Below are 23,746 nucleotides of genomic sequence, written 5' to 3' on the forward strand. Positions count from 1 at the left end.
GGGGCCTCCCGGGCCATCTGGACTGACCAGCCGGCTCCGCTCGTGCCACATCCACTACGTCTTTGTCAACTAGGGGCATCACAGACCTGCTATTCTATTATTTTGTCACTGGGAACACAGTTTGGGGAGGGACATGTTAATTTCCCCTTATCCCCAAAGCTAGGGTCCTGATCCTTCTCAGGGTTGGTACTTACTCTATAGTAGAAACAACCACAATAATGTACTTAGGTCTAAATGAAGGCAAAAGAAATGATCTCAGGTCTAGGGACAGAGTGGTGGACAAGCAATAGCATTCTCTGCTTCGTGGCTGGGATGAACTCACTGCTGCAGCCCTGTGCGGCATCACGGAAGATTTCACCTCTCCCTTCTGATCTTCCTCTGCTACCATCAAAGCTGAAGCAACCATGTCCAAAGAACCAACATCCAGCAGATGTACTTCAATTTAAACAGGCAAACGTGAAACACATAGCCTCGCAAAATTGTGTCACTTTGTATGCTCAGGCTGCCCAGTAAGCATAAGCGTAAGACAGAAGGACCACTGTGGCTAAGCAGGTTGGACTGTGTAAGCTGCTTGGGTGGGAAGACTGCCTGGGAACTTTCCCTAAACTGCTCTGAGAAAGAAGACAGGTCGAAGTTCAAAAGCGGACTAAGCTTGAATCAAGCGCAAACTTGGATGCTGAGGTTTACAGCAATTCACATAAATATCAAACAAAATATTATATCAAGATTCATTCTGTGGATGTTCACAAATTGCTCCCTTCGTGACAACATGGATTGGACTAATTTGGAATTCTGCTTAATTCTCCACCTTCCACATTTGTTCCACCTCTTGTCTGACTGCAGCAGTGGGATCCCCAAAAAGTGGATTTTTCCCCCCTCTCCCAATGTTGTTTCTACTACCACTACTACAGGTTCACTTTACAAATTGAAGGCCCTTGTGGAAACGAAGGAAGGCCTGGCAGGTATACCCCGTTCTGTTTTCCAAGTCACAAAAGGTTTGACAGCGTATATATGTACAGGCTGTGGAAGGAACTCAAGAGAGCCAAGGGGCAGGTCAGAGCCCTCTGATGGAATGGAGCTTGCTAACGGGCCAGAGAGGTGAAGAAGTTTCCCTCTCTCCCTTCGATGTTGCTGCTGTTGCACAATTACAGATAAATTCTGTTTGTTTTATCAGACACAGGACCTAGACGTGTTGCCAGGCTCACTCTCTGCTGGACCCAAAGATCTGCAGGAAAAACGAGAATATGTAGATGATGTCCAGGTAAATGTTGAGGGCGCCGAAGATGTATTCTTCTGGACTCATGGCGTAGCGGCGATTCCCCATCAGCAGCTGCGTGTCGAAGGCCAGGAACTGCAGAGAGGAAAGCAAACACAAGCAGGGGTTAACTGGGCAGTCCTGAATCAGAAGTAAGCCCCCATGAATTCAATTCAATGGGACTTTCTCCCAGGGAAATTAGTACCAGGCTTTGCTGTCCCCCATCCCCTGACTTCCAACGCATTCAATATATATGGCTTAAACACTACACCTTACTGTGCCCTCACACTTCCCCATATGTACCACGCCTGTTTGCGTTCACGCAAACCCTTAGAAAACAAAACCCTTAGAAAACAATCCCATGGCCAACCAAAACTCAGCACTGCTTTTTTAAAAAAGGGGTGGGGGGGGGAAGTAACACGATGTCACTTGCGGTGCAGAGCATCTGGGAGGAGCCCAGTTGCAGAAAAGCCGCTTCAGAGCCCAAAAGGGTCAAATCAGCACATGCCCAGAAACAAATTGCCAGCACTTGTCCATCTTGACGCACCGACAAAAGATATGCATGTCTCACTGGCAGAGAGGAGAGGCATGAGGGTGTTTCCAGCCCTGCCATCAACGTGGAGTGCAGCAGAGTGTCCTGGTGTCAAACTGGGCTTGTGGGGAGAAACAAGCAGGCAAGCAGGTTTTTTCAGTGGGTGGGCCCGGACATATGAGCTGAATGCAACCGTGCACTGGGCTAAGGGGAAGTTTGCCAATCATACATTATCTCAGAGACTTTACGTTCAAATTCTAGTCCGGCTATTATGCTTTCTCCCCTCCTGCTGTTCTCATGCTTCAGCATGACAGATTTTAAATGGCATGCAGATTGGATACCACTCTTGTTATTTTAGATTAATACATTTGAAACAGCAACACGTTTTCATGACTCAATGATTTTGGAAAGAATAACAGAGGTGCCAGCACTGACCTGCTCGAAATCTCAATGTTGTGCTTGTTTGGCTGGGCAGGGAAACAACTGGCAGGGCTGTATGAAAAAGCTGCTTCTGTACAGCATAGAATGGAACACTGGCCAAATTAAGGGGAAAACATGTCGGGGAACTTCCTTGGTGCCTTTTTAGCAGTGGCAGGCCAGGCCTGCACTCCAACTCATCCCTCTCTAGCTCTCTGGAAACTCTCTCAGGTCCCATGGCTTGAATTAAGAGCGAGGATAAGCCTAGGGTCAGCCTGTCTCCCTAGCCCAGGCCAAGGTATTCAGGATTCTGCTGACACATGTATTATTTTTAAATGGTGGTGGGTGGTAGTCTGAGGTGGACCTCTTTAGGGAAGGTATGCTGCAAACTGGGGCCACTCCAGAAAAGGCCTGCACATGTCTAGCCAGATGCTCAATTTCAAGTCAGGGTTTGGGTGCTAAATGATGATCTCGGGGCATGGCAGGACTGCATGGAAAGATGCAGTCCCTCTATGGCACCGGGGGTGGGGGGCAATATGCAAACCATGGGCTGTATGCGTGTGCCCAGCATCTTCTATAGCCCTCATGAAGCCAAATCAGCACGGGGTGGGGGAAACTACATTTTCACTTTCTGAATTTGGGTTAATACAAATTTGCACTTCTGGTGTCTTTCAAGAATACAATTAGTGCATTTCTAAACTACCCAACAGAAGACGTTCTCTGGGTGATTATACAATCAGACAAGACATGTGCTCACTGCATGCTTTGTTTAAGGGGGAAAAGGCTGGCTCTTGCTCTTGTCAAATTTGGCAGTAATGATCTCAGTGGGAAAAGGGGGTTGGGGGAGGGGGTGGTACTGTTTGCCGTGGATTCTGGGGACAGCAGATGAGTCCCTGCCTGGACCCTAGAAGTTACCTGCACTTGTTCCATGGCCTAGATGCCCATGGGTGCTAAGAACCCAGAAAGCACCCCTAACCCCTGCCCCGTTTAGGGCTGTTTCTTTTCCTGGAAGTTGTTACAAGAAGAGAGCACAAGGGTGGCTGGCTTGCCGGAGCTCCTCCTCGACTCGTTCACTTCATGCCTTCTACCCCTGAGCAACATGTTCTTCTAGTGTAGCCTTCTCCAACCTGGCCTTCTCCAGATGTGCTGGGCTACACATCTGGAGGATGCTAGGCTGGGGAAGGCTGTTCATGACTACTTTGTGTTGTTCTTTGGTTCTGCTGCTTTGTTGCATATCAAAGCGTAATTAAAATGCTTGGCAAAGACCGAGGTCTGTACTTGTGGTTTAATTATTTAATAAATCATGGGTGATCAGGGGTGTAAAGTGCAGTTATCATAAAGTACTAGGGGAACAACCCTGTTTTGTTTGGTAATGCAAGTGGCAAGCCAGTTTATTCCAGTGCTGCTAACATAGTTAAGGAAACAAAGCCACAGTAACCTTCCTGGTGGAGGACATGGCGGGCCTTAACTTGAGTTGGCCCTTATATTAATGTATCTTCTCTATCACTGGGTAAATGGGTCAGTCCAGGATTGAAAGTTCCCAGAATCAGGAAGCACAGGTGACAAAATGGAAATTAATGAAGTTCAGCAGAAAAGGAGGGTGCTTTTGCAAAGACTTTTATCAGCCAGGAAAAGCAACGCACATATGCAGATAAGCATGCAATTGCGTGCATGCGCACATACAAACACACACAGAGAAAAGTATCCGTTTTGAAGGATACCTGAGCTGCAGTTTCTATAGTGGATTGAAATGGCAAAATTAAGTAAGCTAGCATTACTTTTACTATTATCATTGCATTGCAGTTATACCCCACCTTTCCTTCTCTTGCAAGGAACTCAAGGCAGATTACAAGATTCTCCTCTTCTCCATTTGATCCTCACAACAGCCCTGTGAGGTAGGCTGGGCTGAGAGTCCATGACTGGTCCAAAGTCACCCAGTGAACCGCATGGCTGAGTGACCACTAGAATTTGAATCTCCTAAGTCCCAATCCAGTATTCCAAGCACTACGCCACTCTGAAACTAAAACATAAACTGAATCCACACACCCCCCCCCCAGTAGTGGGGGTTCCCTAGTAACCTAGGAAGGGAGAATTTGCTTTTTCCTGTAGCATATGTGATGCAGGATATTCATATATGCTGTTACCCACTTATTCTTGGAGTTTGGCTCACTTGCTTGCCTTAGTTTTAACCAGGGATAGGAAGATCAGGCTAGGATTTGGCTCTCTCGATGTTTTCTCCTGTTTGGCCTTGGCCAGGAAGTGAGCTAAGACTCGGGAACGCTAAGCAGCTTCTTTGTGCAGTTGCTTGCAGCACATGGTGCTCTAATGCCTTTCTTTTGGGTTTCTTTTAATAGCAAACACAGAAGTCAACTAGCTCAGCATTCATTTTTTGTAGCAGGGAATTCTGGGACCTGTAGTTCTGCAAGGCAGGAGCCAGGAAACACAAAGTGTGGCCTCAGTACCTCCAGCAAAGAACAACCCCCAAGATCCTGTTGAGGGAAGACGCAATGTTGGAAGAAGTACAACACTGATACAAGTTCAAGGCCTGCCATAGCCATGACTCCACACAAAGCTATTTCATCACAACCATGCACACAATTCGCACATCTGCAAATCTGGGGATAATATTGTGGACCTGCCTTGCCAAGTTGCTATATTAACACGATATGGTGCAATCCTACATCTGTCTAGGCAGGAAAAGTCCTACAGTTCCCAGCATCCCGCAGGCAAAGCTAGTACTACCTAAAAGTTAACTAGTTGAAATAAATGAGTCTGAAGGAGCTTGATTAGCTTAACAAACGCCATTTGCTTTTTGTAAAACTGCTTGCTTTAGAGAGGAAAAAGGGAAGGCAAAAGAATGGTCATAAAGAAAGACCAAGAGGTAGTGTGAAGAAGAAGACCCCCCACGCAAAGCAAGGCAAGGCCTGGCCCGCAGTGATCGCGCTCCCCCTGTGAGGGGATTGGGCGTAGATTAGCGCCAGCACGAGGCCAGGCATGCAGGGGACATGCAGGCCCCGCAAGGGGATTGGCTGAAGGGCCAGGCGACCCTGGGAGGGGATTGGGTGCGGGAACAATGGGGGCGGGATTAAGTGGGAAGAGAGAGGGGAAGGAGGAACGTGTGTGTGGCGCTGCCTGCCTGCGTGCAGGGAGCGGCGCCCGCTGGCTTTGCTCAGCCGAATAAAGATACTGAACGCATCTCCGCCTGACTGGACCTCATTGGCACTTGGTTTAGTGGGTCTGTAAGTCACCTGGCTAGCAGGGACATCAACAAGACTTCAGTTACTTATGTCTAACTAAAACCTCATTCACTTCAATGGGTTTCCTCTGTGTAGGACTTATATTGGATACTACTGTAGGATTTCAATCCTGGCCATGTCAGGCAGGAGGGCATGTGCTCTCCTGGGTTCTTTTAGCAGCCCCACCTGGCCTTCAGCAGCACTGCAAAAAGGCCCTTGCAAAGCGTCGCTCATGGTTGGCCGCTGAATTTTGCCGGTGCAACAGCAAAATGGACCTCTTTCGAAGTAAAATAGCTGTTTCGCCTCCCCTCCCACCAATATTCCACATCAAGCCTGCCATTTTCCCTGCAAGACTTGCTTTCCACAGCTGAATTTAGTGGGTTGCAGGAGTGGGGGGGGGGCAGAGGTATGGCCCCTCCACCTGGATCTGGGTTGACACAGAAGCCTCCCAACCCCAGAGGTTTGCTCACCACTGCTCTAAAAAACTGTAATGTGTGTTATGGTCATCAGCTCAAGCAGGCAATTAGCACCAACTGATATTTATTTCATATTTGTCCTGCCCAAGAGCCAAAGCTGATATGAAGCTTTGTGGATCGTTACTTGAAAATGCCCCCATGCAGAGATCCCTGAAGCTCTTCTGGAGGCAGGCAGGAAACGCTGGAGGGGAGGGGAAGAAACAGGATCCACTGGCCCAGTCCTCACTTATCTCTGCTATTCCTCTTATCTTGCTCCCTTTAGCAGGCGATGCCCCCCCCCAACCCAGCCCTGAGGGCCATTAGCTGTGTAAAGCAGCAGGATGGGATAGGATAAGTGGAGATAGCAGCAGCCCCTGCTTCCTGGGGGAGGGGGTTGCCTCCCACCCCATCCAGACTTCTCTGCTTGCTGCTTCAGGGTCCTCTGCACTCACAACCAGACTTTTCCGTGCCCACATGTGCAGAGTTCAAAGAACGTAACAGGCGGCCAAGCTCTTGGGGCTTTGCCTCAATGCACCTGTTCCATTCCGCCCAAGAGTGTGAGGTGCCCCCAAATAAGCTGATGAGCCAAACTGGTGGGAATATGGAAGATGGACTCCCCTTCTTCAAAAAGCCCAGTGCAAAGCAGAGCCGGGGAACTTGCTCTGAATTTGGACCCGGCTTGTTTGGGGCCTGGCACTGCCACCACCAGCCCTCCCTCTAGGTCTTGCTTCTGTCTTCTGGCCTTCCCTGGTGGGGACTAGAATGCTGCAAGAGCAAGCCCAGGGAAGCAGAGTTCTCTACGTGGACGAGTCCAAGGGAACTAAGCTGCCATTTCCAGGCCCTCTTGGCCTGGGGAACTTCCCGAAACCGGGCTGAACTCACCTGGGGCCTCCAGAGAACTTGCTGCTGGTGGTGGTACCTTGCCACTGCTGCTGGTGCAACCTCGCCACAGCCACTACACAGTGAATGGCAGGGAGGGGAGTTCTCGAACAAATCCTGGTGGAGGGGGAGCTGAGGGAGGGAAAATGTTCAACCTCTCTCATACCCCCAGCTGACATCCATCAATGTCTGGGTTTCCCAGTTCTAAACCAAGAACCCGAAAAGAGTTGGCTAGATCCAACCAAGGGGCCATCTAGGCCAGCACTCTTCACTCAGTGGCCACAGGAAAGCCACAAGCAGCACCTGAGTGCAACAGCATCCCCACCCCACTCCCATCCAAGTTCCCCAGCAACTGGTGTGCACAAGTGTGCCTTGACCTTGGAGGGGCATGAAGCCCGCAGGGTTTGTAGCAATGGATGCGAGGGTAGGGTTAGGCTGGGGTGGCGCATCATCATGCAGATTAAATCCTGAAAGTTAAAGGCCTTGGACACAGACCTTTCAAACTGGAACATGGTTGTGCTTGTCATAGCTGCGAAGGGCTACTTGTGAATGCAAGGCACACTGCTGAGTCTTTGGCTTCTGTGAATTTTCACTGCAGGTGTGGGAAGGAGAGTGCTGGTGTAAACGTGAGTTATGTTTGCTTACCATAGTAAATACGATTGCACCCAGCACAGCATAAATGGCCTGGAGCCACGGCACCTATGGGGGAAGAGAGAGAGATGGGTCAGCCAAATCAGGGAGGAGGACAGAAACAGTGCAGCCCTCCTGGGAAGGTGAATGGACAGCTGTCTGTAGAGGCCAAAGGAACAGGTAGGCGCAAGTGACCCAAAGTTAGCAATGCTTCTGAAGTGGGGAAAAGAAGTATCAGGAAGAGACAAGTTGCTTATGTTGTTCTCAGTAGGGGTGGGAGGATCGGTGATCTGTACGCTCATTTAATCACTCCGAAGCTCCTTTTGGCTTGCACCTTTTTCATTTCTGACTTGCATTTCTGTTCATTCAAAAGGGATACGTCCATATTCTTGTAAATGTCTACTGTGCACTGTGGAAAAGCCTATTTCTGGGGGAAGTGTGCAAAATAGGCCTTTTAAAGGTAAATGCAAAATTTTGAGCTTTCCTTGAAAAAAGTGCTCCTCTTCACATATGTCTTTAAATGGGGCATGTTCACTCAATTTTCAAACAGAAGCAAAATTCTCCTATTTCCCTGGCCCTCGTCTCATTTGACTCTCTTCCAGCCATCACAGGCTATTGACCAAGTGTCACTTGCCAATAGAAAGGTGATGCTGAACCTGATCTTGGGTAACTGAAAATTAAGTAAGGCTGCTTTTAGATCAAGAACTCCTGGTGTATGTTTGGCAGGTGGGAGGCAAAAGCTGATGGGGAACTGAGAAGGACTGTGTCTTTATTTGCTTTGATTTAAATGACTTCTTGAAGGATGGGGTAAGGGGGGGTTAAGAATAAGGGACACTTGTTAAACTCACCCCACTCCATGTCTATAATACTGTTAAATTGACTTCTGCCTTGGGCAACTGGATCCCTAATTATCACAAGCTGAGAAAAGTGAGGTTACACTGGCAGCTCAAGGTAAGAGCTCACTCCACGGAGAAACTTTGCACTGTTCTGCTTGTGCGGGACCATTCACACATGCTGGTCACAGCAGTAGGAGGAGTGTGCATGTGTGAGCAGCCCTGAGAAAGATTCCAAGCTGCCCCTCTTCTCATCACGCGACGGTTTTAGATTTCCTTGTTGTTCGATTGGCACCTAATAATTCAGTGTGGGCTGATCCAATTGCTATGCCCTCAGCTGTGGGCCTGATTTCATAGGCAGGGCCAGCCCTACCATTAGACAGAGTGAAGCTGGGGGCAGATAGTGGGAGCCTGCCGCAAGGGGCTGGAGGAAAGACCTGTGTGTGTGGTGCCACCTGCTGTGCATTTCCTAAGCCAGCCAGACGCCCTCAAGGGGAATGGAGGATGTGGCCCCATCGCCACATACGAGATTCTGGCCAGTGGCATCAACAAGAGCTTAATTATTAGTTGCAGCTGCCAGTCCACTTGGCTTTTGTATATGGAATGGGAGGTGGCACCCTTGCCTTTCGCTTCCGGCAGCAGCATGGCCTGGGCTGCCCCTGCTGATCTGAGTTCATCGCCATCAACGGTGTAATGCCAAGATGGGCTATGGCACCGCAAAGCAGAGCAGAAGAATGTGCTGCCTACATGGCACTTCAGAAGTCATCCTGTTCCAGCATTTACGGAGGCCTTTTTCACCTTCCAAGTCCTGGCCCCCCCACCCAGCAGGCCGTGAGAAGCACAAGTGAGAAAGTCAGCTCCATTCCATTGCTTTCTGAGATGCCAGCCCTCTTCCAGCCTGAAGGGCGTATTCCATTGCAGAGAAGCTCTCTGGGGGATGCATTCCAGCAGTGAGCAGGCAAGACAAAATCCCAGAGGCGCTAGCATATTTTAGCTCAAGGCTTTTGCTGCCTTAGGAGAGGTGCTGCGGCCTTTTTTGGCTTGGGAGGGCAGGGAACAGTGCAAACACTGGGAAGCCACTAAATGCCCAGCAATTAAGGAAAGGACTGCAGCCATCTGGTAAACTTCAGATGGAGGGATGGGCTCCTTTGGTGGGCCGGACTTGGACTGTAGGGCTGAGGTTTGACACTCCTGCTTTACTGGTCGCCGAGTTTCTCCTGCCATTCACTCCGTTCTTCCTGAACCCTGATTTAACTAGGCAAAAGCCAAGCTGAGAGCCAGTGTGGGGTAGTGGTTAAGACTGGGACTCAGGCCATGTGGGTTCTAGTCCCTGCTCAGCCATGGAGCCCACTGGGTGGCTTTGGGCCAGTCCCAGACTCTCAGCCTAACCTGCCTCACTGGACTGTTGTTATGGGGATAAGACTGAGAGCAGGAGAATAAAGTAAATAAGTAAAGAACTTTGAGTTCTTTAAAAAAGAAATGGCAGCCTATAAATCTAATAAATAAATAAATAAAATGACTCTGCAATTGGAAATGCACTATTTCCCTTAGTTTGGTGATGTCGTCTCTACCCATCCCTCCCTGCAGGTGGAATCCCAGTGCATTGACAAAATACTGAAAGAAACAAAACAACCGCAACACCCCAGTCTTGTTGTAATTGCATATCACTGTATCCAGACTCTTGTTGCAAGGATGTGCGCAATCAGATCAGGATGCAATTTGCTCTGTTTTGGTTTTTTACGCTTTTCCTTTTGGCACTTATATGCGTTGGTAACGTGGATGGGTGGTGGTGGGCAGATCCAAATGAATGGAAAGCTAGGACAAATGGAGCTTGCACAGCAGTCTGTACAAAAGTCATATTAAAGAAAAGAGCGACATAGACATAAATTATATTAGAAATTACAGAGTGTATAATTTATTGGCAGTCTCTAAGCATTAAAGAATTGGCAATCTGAGGTTTTGCCCTGAAGTCATGTGGCCCAGATGTTTCCTGAGGACTGTAGGTTGCTGTACAGGAGATCCTTAGATGCTCCTTAAAATAAAGTTGTATTTTAAGTTACTCCTCACTTCTTTAGCCTGTTCTGCACCCAGAAACATTACATAGTGTCAAATAGAGAATACTTTGCACTATTTCCACTTCGGAAACAAGAGCATTTCTTTTGAAAATCCAAACTTTAGGAAGAAATGGGAACAAGGAGACATATGGAAGCAATATAATGTTTTGGTGGAATCCAGTTCCTTGGCATTCTAGGAAGAAACAACTCCGCGCAGGGACAGGAGAATCAGCAGGGTTTGGAGTTCTCTGATTTCCACTTCAAAAGACAGTTCATCTTGTTCCCATTTCTGAACAGGAGTCTTTTTTTCAAATAGGAAAGGTGTGAATTTGGGTGCACTTTTAAAAAAAGCATACTTCCCTCCCTTGAGTATTTTTGTAACTAAAAATAAAATGGGTGTTGGGGAAAAAAAGGACATTTTTAAAGTAAATGCATTGTTCAAATGAGCTCATAGGACAGGAATATGCAAGCTTTGGGCAAGAAATGAATCCCTGTTGCACTGGCATCTGAATGCAGCTAATTCTCCTGCCTCAGGAACTGAAATGAAATTTTTGCATATCCCTGTCTGTAGGTCCCTTGAGGAGCAATTGAAAGAGCTGAGTTCCTTTGGCCAGCAGAAGAGAAGAGTCATGATATCCATCTTTGAATATCTGAAGTTATTCCAAAGGCCAGAAGTTGAACCAATGGAAGAACACTGCAGGTAAGAAGATGTTGGCTTAATTTTAGAATAGCTCTCCTGTTGGTAAGCGCAGACCAGGAGATGATGGGCAGGCTGTCCTTCACTGGAAGTAATTGTGCAGGGCTTGGATAGCCTTCTATCAAGGATGCTGTGGCTGCATCCTGTACTATAGATCTTGCACTGAGCAGGGGGCTGGATTGGAGGACCTCCAAGGTCCCTTCCAGTGCTGAAATGCCATTATTCTTGCTCTAGTGAGATGTTTGCCATTCCTTTTCAGCAGGAAAACAAGCTAATTATTTCTGCCTGCAGAATTGAGCTGGTGGCTGAAGGGGAAAGGAAGGATAAACCCTGGGCATTTATTTTGGTCTTTTCTGTTGGAAGCAGTGTGTGAATGTCTATGTGTGTGTGTGGCGGGGTGGGAGCCTGATTTTCTTGGTTTAGTATAATGAGACAATTCAGGGACACCACCAAATTCACCTTGGACCTGGATACCTTCAAAAATTCAGCAGCGTTGCTCTCCCTCCCTTGCTCTTGTTAATATTTAAGATAAGTGTATGACAGGAATGTGCTACACATTTCTTACACAACTCGATAACATCTTGCTAGTACATTATTGGTCCCAGTGAAGATGATGGGAGCACGTATTCACCTAGGTCAGATTCTGAACACCTAGCTCTCTTTATGCTCACTCCACTGGCTCAAAAAGGAATTACACAGGCATTATGGGTCCAGCTTTGTGTTAATTGCTGGGGATATATATGGAGTTAGCAAAGACCTACATGGATCATGTAGGATCTGGATCTGGCCACTGGCAACAAGTGGGAGATCACATTGATGAACTTCCCACCACCACCACCTACCCACCCACTTTTATAACATTTCTGGCACACAGAACATTAACTATCTAGCTGAAGGGAAGTGCTTTCCACAACATGCTAGTTTCTTGTCTCTCTCTTCTCCATGTAGAAAATATTCAGGCATGCAATTGTTCACTATGTGATCTACCAAAATGAAAATATTGACAAAATGGCAAAGCAAATTAAAGCAAAGCAAAAGGAGCTTATTCTTATAATATAAGGCATGGATAGAGCATTTACAAGAGCTGAGCAAGGCTGGCATAGATGGGCCATTTTGGAGGGCTTTCAACTCATAGGGTTACCATAAGTCAGAGGGGACGTCATGGCACATAACAACAGCAACATGGATGGGGAATGTGAGGCTCTCCAGAGGTTGACGGACTACAGCTCTCACCATGCCTAAGCGTTGGCTGTGCTGATAGAACCATATCTGGAGGACTACATGCATTCCACCCTGATATACAGCAGAGGCTCAAAGTAGTGGTCAAGATGGTTGCAATCACTGCACTGCAGAGGAGGTAGAATGCCCCATAAAAGAAGCCCTTCCTATCTATTATGCCCAACATATTGTAAACGGACTTTCCTTCATCAGGGGCCACCTATATTTCTCCAAGTCTTAAAATGCTTGTGCAATGGAGAAAGATAAGTGGCTTCTGAGGAAGGGTAGTCCTTTCTGAAATGAGCTGAGCACAATCAAAGTCTTTTTCTGGAACCTGTGCATACTTTTTCCTCTGTTTTGGGACTCATAAGTGGCTGCCCCTCTTGCTGCTTCCTGAAATATCAGGACCCAAACCAAGAAGATCCAGCAAGGGTCTTCAGGCTGCTCAGCAACCTGGATGGCAGGTCACGTTTGGTGAGATATATTGTATGGCTACTTGAATGACAGTCCTGACTTCTGTGTTTGCATCTAGGTCTCAGTATACATGAATGTCATGCAAATCGCTGCCCTCTTTTGTTTTCCTTCTTGGCGGTATGTGCCTAAGTAACCACCCAAGCTGGGGAGAAGAGCTGATTGGTGGCTAGCTTCGTATATGGATGCAAAGGGCCTGGTTAATGCACCTCTTCAATATGGGTTGCCCGTGAACTTCAGCCCTTGGCATCTATTACTTTCTCACTGAACAGAGTCATACTACACTCTTGGTAGGGGGCAGGGGGAATGGGATTATCAGCGAGAATATTGAGACCTCAGCAGTTCTGAAAAGGAGGCTGATTGTGTGCATGCCAGAAGTACCCCCCCCCACACACACACACATACACTGTTCAGATGTCTTCACCGTGTGAATGCCTTTGAGATGATAATATGCATTCCAAGTTGACTCTGTAAGGGCGTGAATCAAAGGCCAAGGTGTTCTTTTGATAATCAGGTGCTCAGAACGTCTCTGGACAAAGTGAACAAGCCAAGTTCACAGTGACTGATGGGCACCTCCCACACAGGCTAACTTGGCCTGATTTATTGACATTTCCTAGTATTAGCAGCGTCCGGGTGATAAAAGCTTGCGGAATGCAATTTCCGTGGTAAGGAATCAGGTGCTGAGAGATCCCAACCTCTTTATCTTCGTTTTGATTTCTCCCACTCCCTGCAGCAATCAAGGCAATCAATGCTCACCTCACGAACAACCAACCAGTCAACACGACCCAGTGCCAAAGTTTTCAAGTGTAGGAAGGAGCAAAGGGGGGGAAACAGGGGCAGCAGTACAGCAAAAGAAACTGAGATAAGGATTTAGGAAGTTGCAGGAGGAGCATGTTCATGAAAGGCAGCACTGAGACTATAAATGGAAGAGTATCAGCCATGGAAAATCTGGCTCATTTAAGTTTGATGGATTCCCTGCACACTTCCAGTCTGATGGTTTTAAAAAGTACATGTCCAAGAGACAGAACTTAAAAAAAGCCTCTCAACTTGACCCATTTCCCACAAAAAAGAAGAAGTTTGCATAAATCATGCAATTTGCACAGTTTGCACAAAACTGGATACAATGTCATTCTAGCATGATTGTTGCAGTTGCGAAACAAAAAACCACATAATCCGTGCAATTGTGCTGGAATCAGGTTATTTTTGGTTTCCAATTTCATGCAACTTTCCTCAGGTTTTCTTTAAGGCACATATTGTGACCCATCTTAGCTATGGATGTCCATGAGTGGACTCAACTCACGCTATAGCAAGTCAACCCAAGCCTGGGCTGAAGAGCAAGAATCTGGGGGGCAAATTGTGAAATTCCTTCGGATTTTCAACCCACCAAATTCCAAATACTTAAGCTAATTAGTAGCTAATATGATTCTACATGCTGCAGGAGAAAAGATGAGCAGGCAGGACTAGGACTGGGTGAAAAATACATTTCAGTTCATTTTTCAAGATAATTTGTCAAACGTACGTGTCCTGAAACTGAACACACACCTGAATGCAATCTGTAGTTTGATGTCCAGGAAAGGCCAGTCTTTCCTGGAAGGTCTTGGCCACTTGATCATGAGCCTCAGAAATGGAATTCCCTAATGCATTAAGAAAATGGCGGTGGAGGTGGTGGAACCTGTGGATCTTCAGTTATTGTTGGACTCCAATTCCAGTGGGAATATGAAGCAACACAATCTGGTTATAACCCTGAGACTAAGTAGACTGGTGGCCAACCTACATGTGATACAAATTGCATCTTTATGCAACACTTCCCCCGGAGGAGATTTGGAGGGTGCATGGACAGGAGGGGTGCGGGGCAGTGGAGAGAAGGCACCAAATTCCTGTCCCGCAAGTGGCAGCTTCTACATGCAGTATCACAATACTGGATTCCACCCAGTGATTCAGCACACTGGGACGACTGTCAAGGGACTCTCAGTTGGCATCCCTGGAACAGAACGTGGTCCCTGCTGATGGTTCTTGTCACTGCTTTCCAGCTGCCTGAGAACAATGACAAGCATGATGCATTTCTCTTTGTTGCAGCCCTTCTATGTCAGGGAGCAACTCTTTATAGAACTAGGTTTTTTGGGTGTGGGACTCCCTAAGTTTCTAAATTCTAGAAAAGTCTTCCTCATCCATCAACTAAAACCCGGATAGTGAACAGGGCTATGTTGTGCTGTTACTCTGAGAAGGAGAGAGAAAGCCCTTGGGATTGCTCACATGTTTGCTCCCTCTCAGAGTCTGACTGGGAGCCATATTTTATGTCAAGAAGAATGCTTCTACCTTGCAGAAGTTGACCACCTTCCTCTCCCTCAAGGAAGTGGCCTGGCTCACGTAGAGCTCTTTGCTCTCCAGGCACCTTTGCTTTCTGCAGCAAACCTACAGTCTGTTTTGCTCAGAAGTCTGGGATGTGAAGGTGGAACAGCGATGGTGGGGAGCTGGTGGAATGCAGAAGGGTGACTAAGACGGCCTCTTGACTTCCATTTTAACTCTGTGACTGGACAGCACAGTCAAGGATTCACACAGCCTTGGGCTCCACATCTCAGTGCCTGTGCAATGGGTCTGGAGAAACTGCACATGGAAGGTTGGGTGCCATGGTTCTGATACTGTTGGCTGAGACAAGATGAGACTTACGTATTTGAACGGAAGCATGATGGCCAGGATGATTCCACTGAAGAACAGCACCATCAGCATCACAAAGAGCACGCCCTGGCACGAGGTGAAGTCATACTGTGGGAGAAAGCAAGAGACCATCATGGTGTCTGTGGCACTGAGTGGATGCATCCTCAAGCTTCCAGTGTAATATACAAACACAGTGGCGAGCAGGCATTTGCTGGTTAGCCCAGGATGCCAAGTTGAACTCATTCTTCTCCTGTTATAACTCCCACCAAAAATTCACTGGACTTACACTGTGGGAAGCACAGGGCTGTAACCAGCATTAAAGTTCAGGGGGGGCACCAAAAGAGTAGGGCACCATTTCATCTGATTTGTAGGTCTTTTAAAGAAAACATTGTGAATGGATGTTTAATTATTTGCCTGCAAAACAGACATTGGAGGGCATCGAAATTAGGCAGCCCCTCCCCACCCCCAGTCCCTCTCTGGCTACAGGCTCACAGAGACACACTACTATACAAGCTCTGCATTGCATCCTGATTTAACTTTGAACCCCCCCCCCATACTATAAATAGCAACATAATGGGTGGGGGGAAATTCAGAAAAAGTCTCACCCCTCCACGGTTGTCTGAACTCAGTCCCTTCTGAATGCCAGCCTAACTCATAGGGGTGTTTGCCCCGTGCTGTGTCTGCCTACAGAAAACTTTTGACTCAACATGGTGTGTGTGTGTAGGGGGGGGGGGGGCAAAGATTCTTCAGATCACCCAGAAGCCTTCCAGAACAATGCTAGATCATCACATAGTGTTGTTCTTGGAGGGTTTCTGGGTAATAAAAAAAAGATGGTCACAAACAGCTGCGGGGCCTGTGGAAATTGCCGCTGACAGTAAATTCCTAATTTTGCCCTCTGTCTGAAACTTCGCCAGAATGACCCTGCCAAGTCAGCTGAGGGAGGAACCGCCCTGCTGGCTTGACATTATCTGATCTGGCATTCCTAAGTTACTGGGACGGTGGGTGATGCAATTTAACTAATGCGATAAAATATGCAGGCATGCATATGCATCCAGAAGGAGGATGATCAGAACTTGTGGAGGCAACCAGGTATATATTTTTCCATGTAGCCTGAAGTGCCTGCTCCTGCCTAATCCTGGAAGCTAAGCAGGATTAGGCCTGGTTGAAATCTGGATGGGTGACTTAAGTGTTGCAAACCACCCATTTTGCTTTGACTATGGGCAGTATAGAAATGTCTGTTCGTTTTTTCACAGGTAGAAGATGTTTTGAAAAAGCCTGCCCCTTCTGTGACCGTAAACAATTCTACTGAAACAATGTTCTCATGGCACCTTTTTTAAACTCTGTAAACCAGCTTGAGACCTCCAAATAAATGAGTCATAAATAAAGGGGTGGGGGGGATCAGCCCTGCTAAGATGCCTTTACTCACCTTGGTCTGGAAACTGAATATGGTGACAGAGAGACACACCAGGGCAGTGATCCCCAGGCAGAGAAGGACTGACTTGGTGTTGTAGTAGCTGCACAAGGAAGAAGGGAATGAAACAGCAGTTCTGATTACCAAGCCAAACAAATGAGCAGAAGAAAGAGCAGAGAAAAGTCTGTTTAGAGTTCAGTCATTCACAGCTGGGGTGCTTTGGGGTACTCTGATGGGCCACCAGAGAAAAGCAAGTGTGCCACAAGAGGTACTTTCACTGCATCATTGAAGGCTTCTCTGGTGAGTCCCATGGAAACAGCTGCCCCAGACTTCCCTGCATGCTCCCCATTCACCGGGAGCTGGGAATGCTGCTCTGACTCGCAGCCGTTCTCCAGGATCTTGGGCAGAAAAGGGCCTTTCCATCACCTGTCACTGCATCCTTCTAGTGGGAGAGGCCAGCAATGGACCCTCCCTCCAGGTCCAATAAACTCTCCACTGATAGCATTTGAGCAAGTCAGTACAATATGTTCCTCCACAGGAGGGCCTAAAATCTACAAGGGCTGGAGAGGCTTCACTGCCATGCACCAGGCAGGATTGAATCCTTCATTAATTCCCTGTGCAGAGACACAGAATGACCTGCCTTTTTGGACCCTGCAAGTCCCAACTTTCTAAGTCCCCACAGGGGGGAAAGGATGGAAGAAGAAAGGTGTAGGAGATTTCTAGAATTTGCTACCGCAAGATGTGGTGGCAGTTTCCACAAGAGAGAAAACTGGGGGGGGGGGGGGGGGGGGAAAGCTGACCAGATGCACTGAACCCCACAGCATTTTGCTGCAAACCCCACTTGTTCTAAAATACTTTTATACTTTTTTTTTCTTTTTGACTTTTTCCACAATGTGGGATGAAAAACTGGGCAGAAGCTACAGGCTGAGATCTAACTGAATGAGTAGGATGATGCTTGCGTCACAAACCCCAGTCCTAAACATGTCACTGCAGAAGGAAATCCTCCCGATTTCAGTAGGGCTTGTGTCCAGATAAAATACGCTGAGGATTTGATGCCCGAATGTATATTTGCGTTCTGCACTTTTCATTTGCAACCCAACAAAAGCCTGCCACAAGGGCTGGAGTGCGTATGGCACTGCTTGGTTTCTTTGGACTTGCAGAATGAGGGATGGCTTTGTTTATTATTCCTCTTGCCACTTTCTCCCCTCTTTCTCCTTTTTGGTTCTTCTACTGCCACTGGCTGGCCAGTGGATGAACTGTGAAGATCCATGACGAGAAACAAAGGGAGAGTTGTGCAAGACCTGCAACACCAAGGGGCCTTTTCTCAGCTAGCTGCACCCTCCCTCGCAGTCTATGCCATTCACTTCCGCACAGATCTGGAATTGCAGCCACTCGGAACTCTTGGCCTACCCTTAGTAGCCAAACTAAGCCAGATCTGGAAGAACTGTCCTGCTCGTACCTCTGTCCCGCTCACTCAGTAGAGCAGAAAGATCAGGTTGCAGTCACCATGCTGAAAATTACTTATTCATTTATTTATAAGCCGCTAAGTAGTCCAAAAAGACCATAAGCCACCAAGTACTCCAAGATTATGTTCATCTACAATCATAATCTTTTCATCTACACAGATATGTTATATGGGTTCTAGCATCAAGCATCCTGAAAATTTAAGTTTGCTTTTATAAAAGTGGCCAAGATTCTAGTCCCTATGGCTATAGAAACAAGCTTGATAAGGTGTGCACAGTGCCTCTTTCAGATATCAGAAACCTCTCCTTGCATGGGGAACATGGGTAGGAGGGGCTGTTGCACTCCTGTCCTGCTTGAGGGAGGCTGCAACTAGCTGGCTGGCACAGTGTGAACAGAAGGCTGGCCTAGACCCCTCTTGGTCTGATTCAGCCCAGCTCTTCTTATATCCTTATGGAAGCTCCATTGCATCCAGTAGGATCTATTCCCAAGCAAGCAGGTATAGCAGTAACTTTGATAACATGAATTGCAATTTGCAGCAGTAGTTTAAAGCGATAAAAGTTCACAGAAAAAAACTGAATGTTAGTACAAGGCAATATTTAAAATTAATCTGAAATGTGATTAATCTTATATCTTCCAACTTGCCATCTCTACAATACATGCCTATACTGTGGATTAAAATGTGAATTTAATAAGCAAATAAATATAAAATTTTGGTATTCGGGGATTCATTCTGTAGTGACTCACTTGCTTTTTGTATCAGCTAGAACAGGATTCTGTTTTGGAAGGAAACTGGCTATCTTGGGTGCTGCACAGGGATTTCACCTCTGCCTGTGATGTCCACACATGCTCTTGTAATGATTTTCAAAGAATGTCAATTCTTTTTAGTCTGATTCTAATTCAATTCAAGGTGCAGCTAGATGGCCAGCTGAGAGGGATGGTTTAAGTGGGAGTCTTGCACTGAGCAGGGGATGGGACTCGATGGCCTTCTGGTCTGTTCCAACTCCACTATTCTAGGATTCTATGATTCTATTGTTTTCCTTCCCTCAGATGAAAAAAAAATATTAGTAGGAAATAAGGCATTCATTTGTGTGTATGTTTCTTACGTCAATACCACTATATGCCAGCTAAATTAAATAGAAGTTATCGTTCTCCAAGTAATTGTCTGAGATACGATGCAAATTATATCAGATTTTTCCATATCTGTCAAAAGTGTGTTACAATCCAAACCTATTGGGAAAAGGTGCTTGTTAATATTTTGTTACTGATTTCCTTAATTACCAGAAATGTTTGTTTTAAACTGGCCTGAAGTGGGAGATGTTGGAAAATTAGAAGGCATAAGCGTCAGTGCATCTAGAAATTAAGATATATCTTTTGAATTTATTTTAAAGGAACAGGCTTGGACTATCAGATGACAAATCAGGGAAGAATTATGAGAAGGAGATATACCAAGGAATCTTTTTTGCTCCTACCTAGAGAGTCACCTACCTAGAGAGCATCCCGGTCAGATAGGCCATGGAAAGAGTCTGTGGAGAGAAAGATACCATTACTTCTAAAGTTAGAGCCACAGGCCAAGAAAAGGATGTATCTTATTTTCTCTGGATGCTGTATCTTATTTATTTATTTTGTTGTATTGCCGCCCTGAGGCACAGTGTAGGGCGGGATATAAACGATATAAGTAAATCAAGAAATTAGCCACAAGCAGTCTTATGGTATTTCTTTGGCTTTATCCCAGACAGGCACACACAACCAATGTGGAAACAGCAGGCTAGTCCTGGATTGTGGTCCACTGCGTCTAATAAACCGTTTTTTAAAACCGCTTGTCTAAAATTGCAAAATGAGGGGAAGCCAAAGGACAGAATGTGTCGGACTAGTGGTCATCCTTAAAGGCAGGGGTGCTGTATTTGGATTTGGGGGTGACAAGCTATGCAGGGCTGCACCTGTCTCTGCAATACACAGAAGATTAAAGATTGGAACCAGCTTCTTTGTGCCCTTGGAAGAGAGATCATTGGTGGAATGGCATTTCTGCATCTTTTCCTCCTCACTGCACCCCCTGTACACCTTCCAGATCTGCTCTGGAAGGTCACGGGAGCTGTTCTATGGGTGCCACAAAGACGTCGGATCCAAACCATTTGGAACACAAAAGCAGTGGGCTGCCTTAAGTCCCGCACCTCCTCCTCTTTGCTTCTGTTCATTAAGGAATACAACCAATCGAGGCACAGGGCAGGATGCATCCCAAGCAGGGCAGCCTGTCACCAAGGTATGTGCTGCCCATGGTACGGCACCCCCACCACCCCGCCATTTCCTTGTTTCCTGGGGAAAGCAACTTATCTACAGTGGCCTTTTGGGATGCGAGTAATCCTGACGCTCAGTTTACAACAAGGCCCAGCATCGCGTGAATTTCAAAGGCAGTAGCCTGAAGTTGCAGAAATGGTGCCTGGAATACTGCAACCTGTTGCTTGTTTGCTCAGCTTTGCTCGGCTTGACTAGCGACACGTGGCAGGATGCGACAGACTGACTGGCTCCAGGAAGGGATGGGTGCCTCTTTGTGAAAGGGGATGGTCCCAGCTGGAAGGGCCACCGGCCAGAATAGTCAAATGAGGAAGCGCCCTTTCCCACACGAGCTGGAGAGTTGTAGCCGATGTGGTTGCAATCCCATCATGACGATGGTGGCAGCATGGATGGTAGAGGGCCAGTGTGGCATGATGTGTGGATCTGGGACTCAGACGACCTGGGTTCTAGTCCCCGCTCAGCCATGGAGCCAACTGGGCGACTCTGGGCCAGTCACAGACTCTCAGCCCAACCTACCTCACAGGGTTGTTGATGCAGGGATAAGAGTGAGTACGAGAGGAGGAGACTTATGTAGGTTGCTCTAAGTTCTTTAAAAGAAAAGGGTGGGATATATTTCTCATAAGCAGTTAAAATAACAGTCTTGCTAGGGATGAGTGAATCTGCTAAGCTTGATCTCACTCAAGTTCTCATTTATTCCTCCTGTTAAGTTTGTTACATCCTGTTTCCTCCTCAGGTTCTAAGTATTTTAACTTCTTCCTGAAAGTTCATATGTATTATTCTATACATTTTTCAAAGCATACCCATTTTGTATACATTTTTGAAACATACGCATTTATGTGTGCACTTTATAAAAATGTACACATTTTACAAGTATTCTTGTACACATTTTCCCAAAGCCATGTTTTATATGCACTGTTACAGTCTAGAAAGGTTTTGTGTGCTTTTTGTGTGTGCGCATTGCAAACTTTGGAAAAATACTGCATTTGATTTCTAGCTGGATTCCAGTTCATGTACAGGTACAGAAAGCGTGACTCTGGTAAGCTCGCACCGAAATGCAAACTGCATGGATTCCTCATCTATCCCTAGTCTTGCACATATGCACCTTCTTGCTCATATCTGTGTGTGCAAAGGAGAAGCCATCTCAAAAACCTCTAGCAAGACAAGGCTGTTCCCTATTCTCTGCCTCAGAGCTGTTGTGACTGGTCTGACCAGCTGCTGCACTTTGCATAGGCCTCTTGGCTGCGGGTGGTTAAAATTGCTCCTGCCTCCCAGATCAAAAAGCAGCAGGAGAGCAGGGCCACATGCCCCATTCCTGGTGGTAGGAGCAGGTCAGCAGCTTTGCAAGGATGCTGAAGACTCAGCAGGGCCACCTCGCTCAGCCTGGTGCCCCACAGATGTCTTGACCTACAAGCTCACTGGGGGATGCTGGGAGAGGTAGACCAATACTTCGGTCGAGCACCAGGGTGGAGAAGGGTGCTCTGGGGCTGACCCTTGCTTCTTGGACTATGAACGCATCGCCTTCCATGCAGCAGAGGACATGGCTCCCGTTCCTTTGGAATTTGTGAATGGAGAGGGGATTTCAGCAGATGCCGCTTTTGTGGCTGTGTGATAAGCTGTGTTACCAAAGCCCCCTCTTCTGGCGAGCCCTGCCCCCCTTTTGCATCTGGCCACCTCCAAGTGCTTCTGTCCCCACTGCAGGGTTACAACAAGTGTCTCAGCATGTTCTCCGGACCAGCCATGAATTTCTTTGTTCAGTCACTGGAACTGGACATTCCTGAGCCTCTTGGATTTTCAGCCCAGAGCGCCTCTCAAATTTCTCATCCTTTAAGCCCCAGTCACGGCACAGGTGTGCTACTTACAAAGATGCTGAGGAGGATCAGGTTCCATGGGAAGTACCTCCTGTGAATTAAGCGAAAGGGAGCCAAGTAAGCTTCATTACCCAAAGAGCACAATCATAATGAGAGAGAGGTTGCATAACATCATCTTGCATCAGAAGGTAATTAGAGAACAGCACGGCAGTTAGAGCAGTCGGGCAACCGTATGTCAAACTCAGCCAGCTATCGACGGTTCGTGAGTCACTCTGGTGTTGGGGCACAGACTTCTTTGGCACTGGCTTATCCTGAGATACAATTAGATCACCTTTTCCGTGGGCTTTTTAGGTCCTCCTTTCTGGTAGGCATAGGACTTGGCAGGAGACACATTTTCATGGTGGAGGGAGATGGTTAGTACCTTCTGATTGCTGTGGATGGAGGTGTCCCCAAAGGGACAGCTTAGATGCTGGCTGAAAAGCTAAAAACCCTAACTTAAGGGGTATCAGGAAATTAAAGTGCACTGGCACTTTCAAGCAGGAATTGGGTGAACAAGTGGCTTTGCTCCCGCTTCTTCTCCCCCACCCCTTCCTCTCCCTTTGAAGCCAACACAGGACTGCATCCAAGTAATTTCTGCATGGCGACGTGCCCCTGCGAGACACAGGAGCAAGAGAGGGAGTTCCCAGCCAACACAAAAGTGGAATGGAAGCTGGTGGGGCTCACTAGGCAGACTACACATGACGCTAATTAGGGCGGGCTTTTCCAGGTGTTTTTGACTTCACCTCCCAGCATTTCCAGCCAACATAGCTAATGATCAATAACAGTGGGGGCCAATGATCAATAACAAGGTGGACACCAGGTTGGGAGAAGCTGGAGCAGGCTAATGCTTGCATAGCAGATGCCACTGATGGAGGCTGCCTGCATGTCTTCTGTCTCTTTCCTTCTTTCTGAGCTTTTCTTTGTGAGGCTGCGAACCCCTGTACCTGCTAACATCTGTACATTCAGTTCTGGCACACATTGTGATTCAACTCTGCAAAAAGAGCTCTGCCTTTCTTCTTTTCCTAGGGCTAAGCTCCAGTGGAATAGCTCAAACGCACAAGCAGAAGCAGCACCATTCCCCGTGTTTTAATAAAGTATCCCATTTACTCCATTAAAAAAAAAAAAACAGTAAGTGGAAGTGCTTTGGAAAAAATGGGAACCACTCTGAAGGATCACCATATTGCCTAAAGAGCCCATAAACAACAGTGGGTAAGGAATCACAAGCACACCTAAAAGCCTCGTGTAGAAAAGCCCCCTCCCCTCTCCAGACATACTCTCCTCGCATCCTAGGACAGGGCCGGGGAACCCACCCATTCAGAACGTTGCAAGTGGCATGCAAATGAAGTGAGGATGACCTCAGCATCTCATGACATCACAGCCAATGCGGAAGGAGGTTTCTTCGC

The 23,746-nt window shown here is 47.1% G+C and overlaps 1 protein-coding gene across 1 annotated transcript in view; it reads right to left on the reverse strand.

Annotated features, from left to right (window-relative positions):
* Positions 1-6: 6 nt before the first annotated feature.
* Positions 7-23,746, reverse strand: part of FAIM2 (Fas apoptotic inhibitory molecule 2) — a 69,944-nt gene continuing 46,204 nt past the window's right edge. The window contains exons 9-14 of the mRNA XM_044443169.1: positions 22,356-22,395; positions 19,693-19,730; positions 16,759-16,846; positions 15,345-15,440; positions 7,420-7,473; positions 7-1,351 (exon numbers count right to left, since the gene is read on the reverse strand). Coding sequence (XP_044299104.1) covers positions 1,202-1,351; positions 7,420-7,473; positions 15,345-15,440; positions 16,759-16,846; positions 19,693-19,730; positions 22,356-22,395 — 466 coding nt within the window. The 3' untranslated portion in view covers positions 7-1,201. The remainder of the gene's footprint in view (positions 1,352-7,419; positions 7,474-15,344; positions 15,441-16,758; positions 16,847-19,692; positions 19,731-22,355; positions 22,396-23,746) is intronic.

This window comes from Varanus komodoensis, unplaced genomic scaffold (assembly GCF_004798865.1).
Source record: "Varanus komodoensis strain SLA01 unplaced genomic scaffold, ASM479886v1 scaffold41, whole genome shotgun sequence".
NCBI lineage: Eukaryota > Metazoa > Chordata > Lepidosauria > Squamata > Varanidae > Varanus > Varanus komodoensis.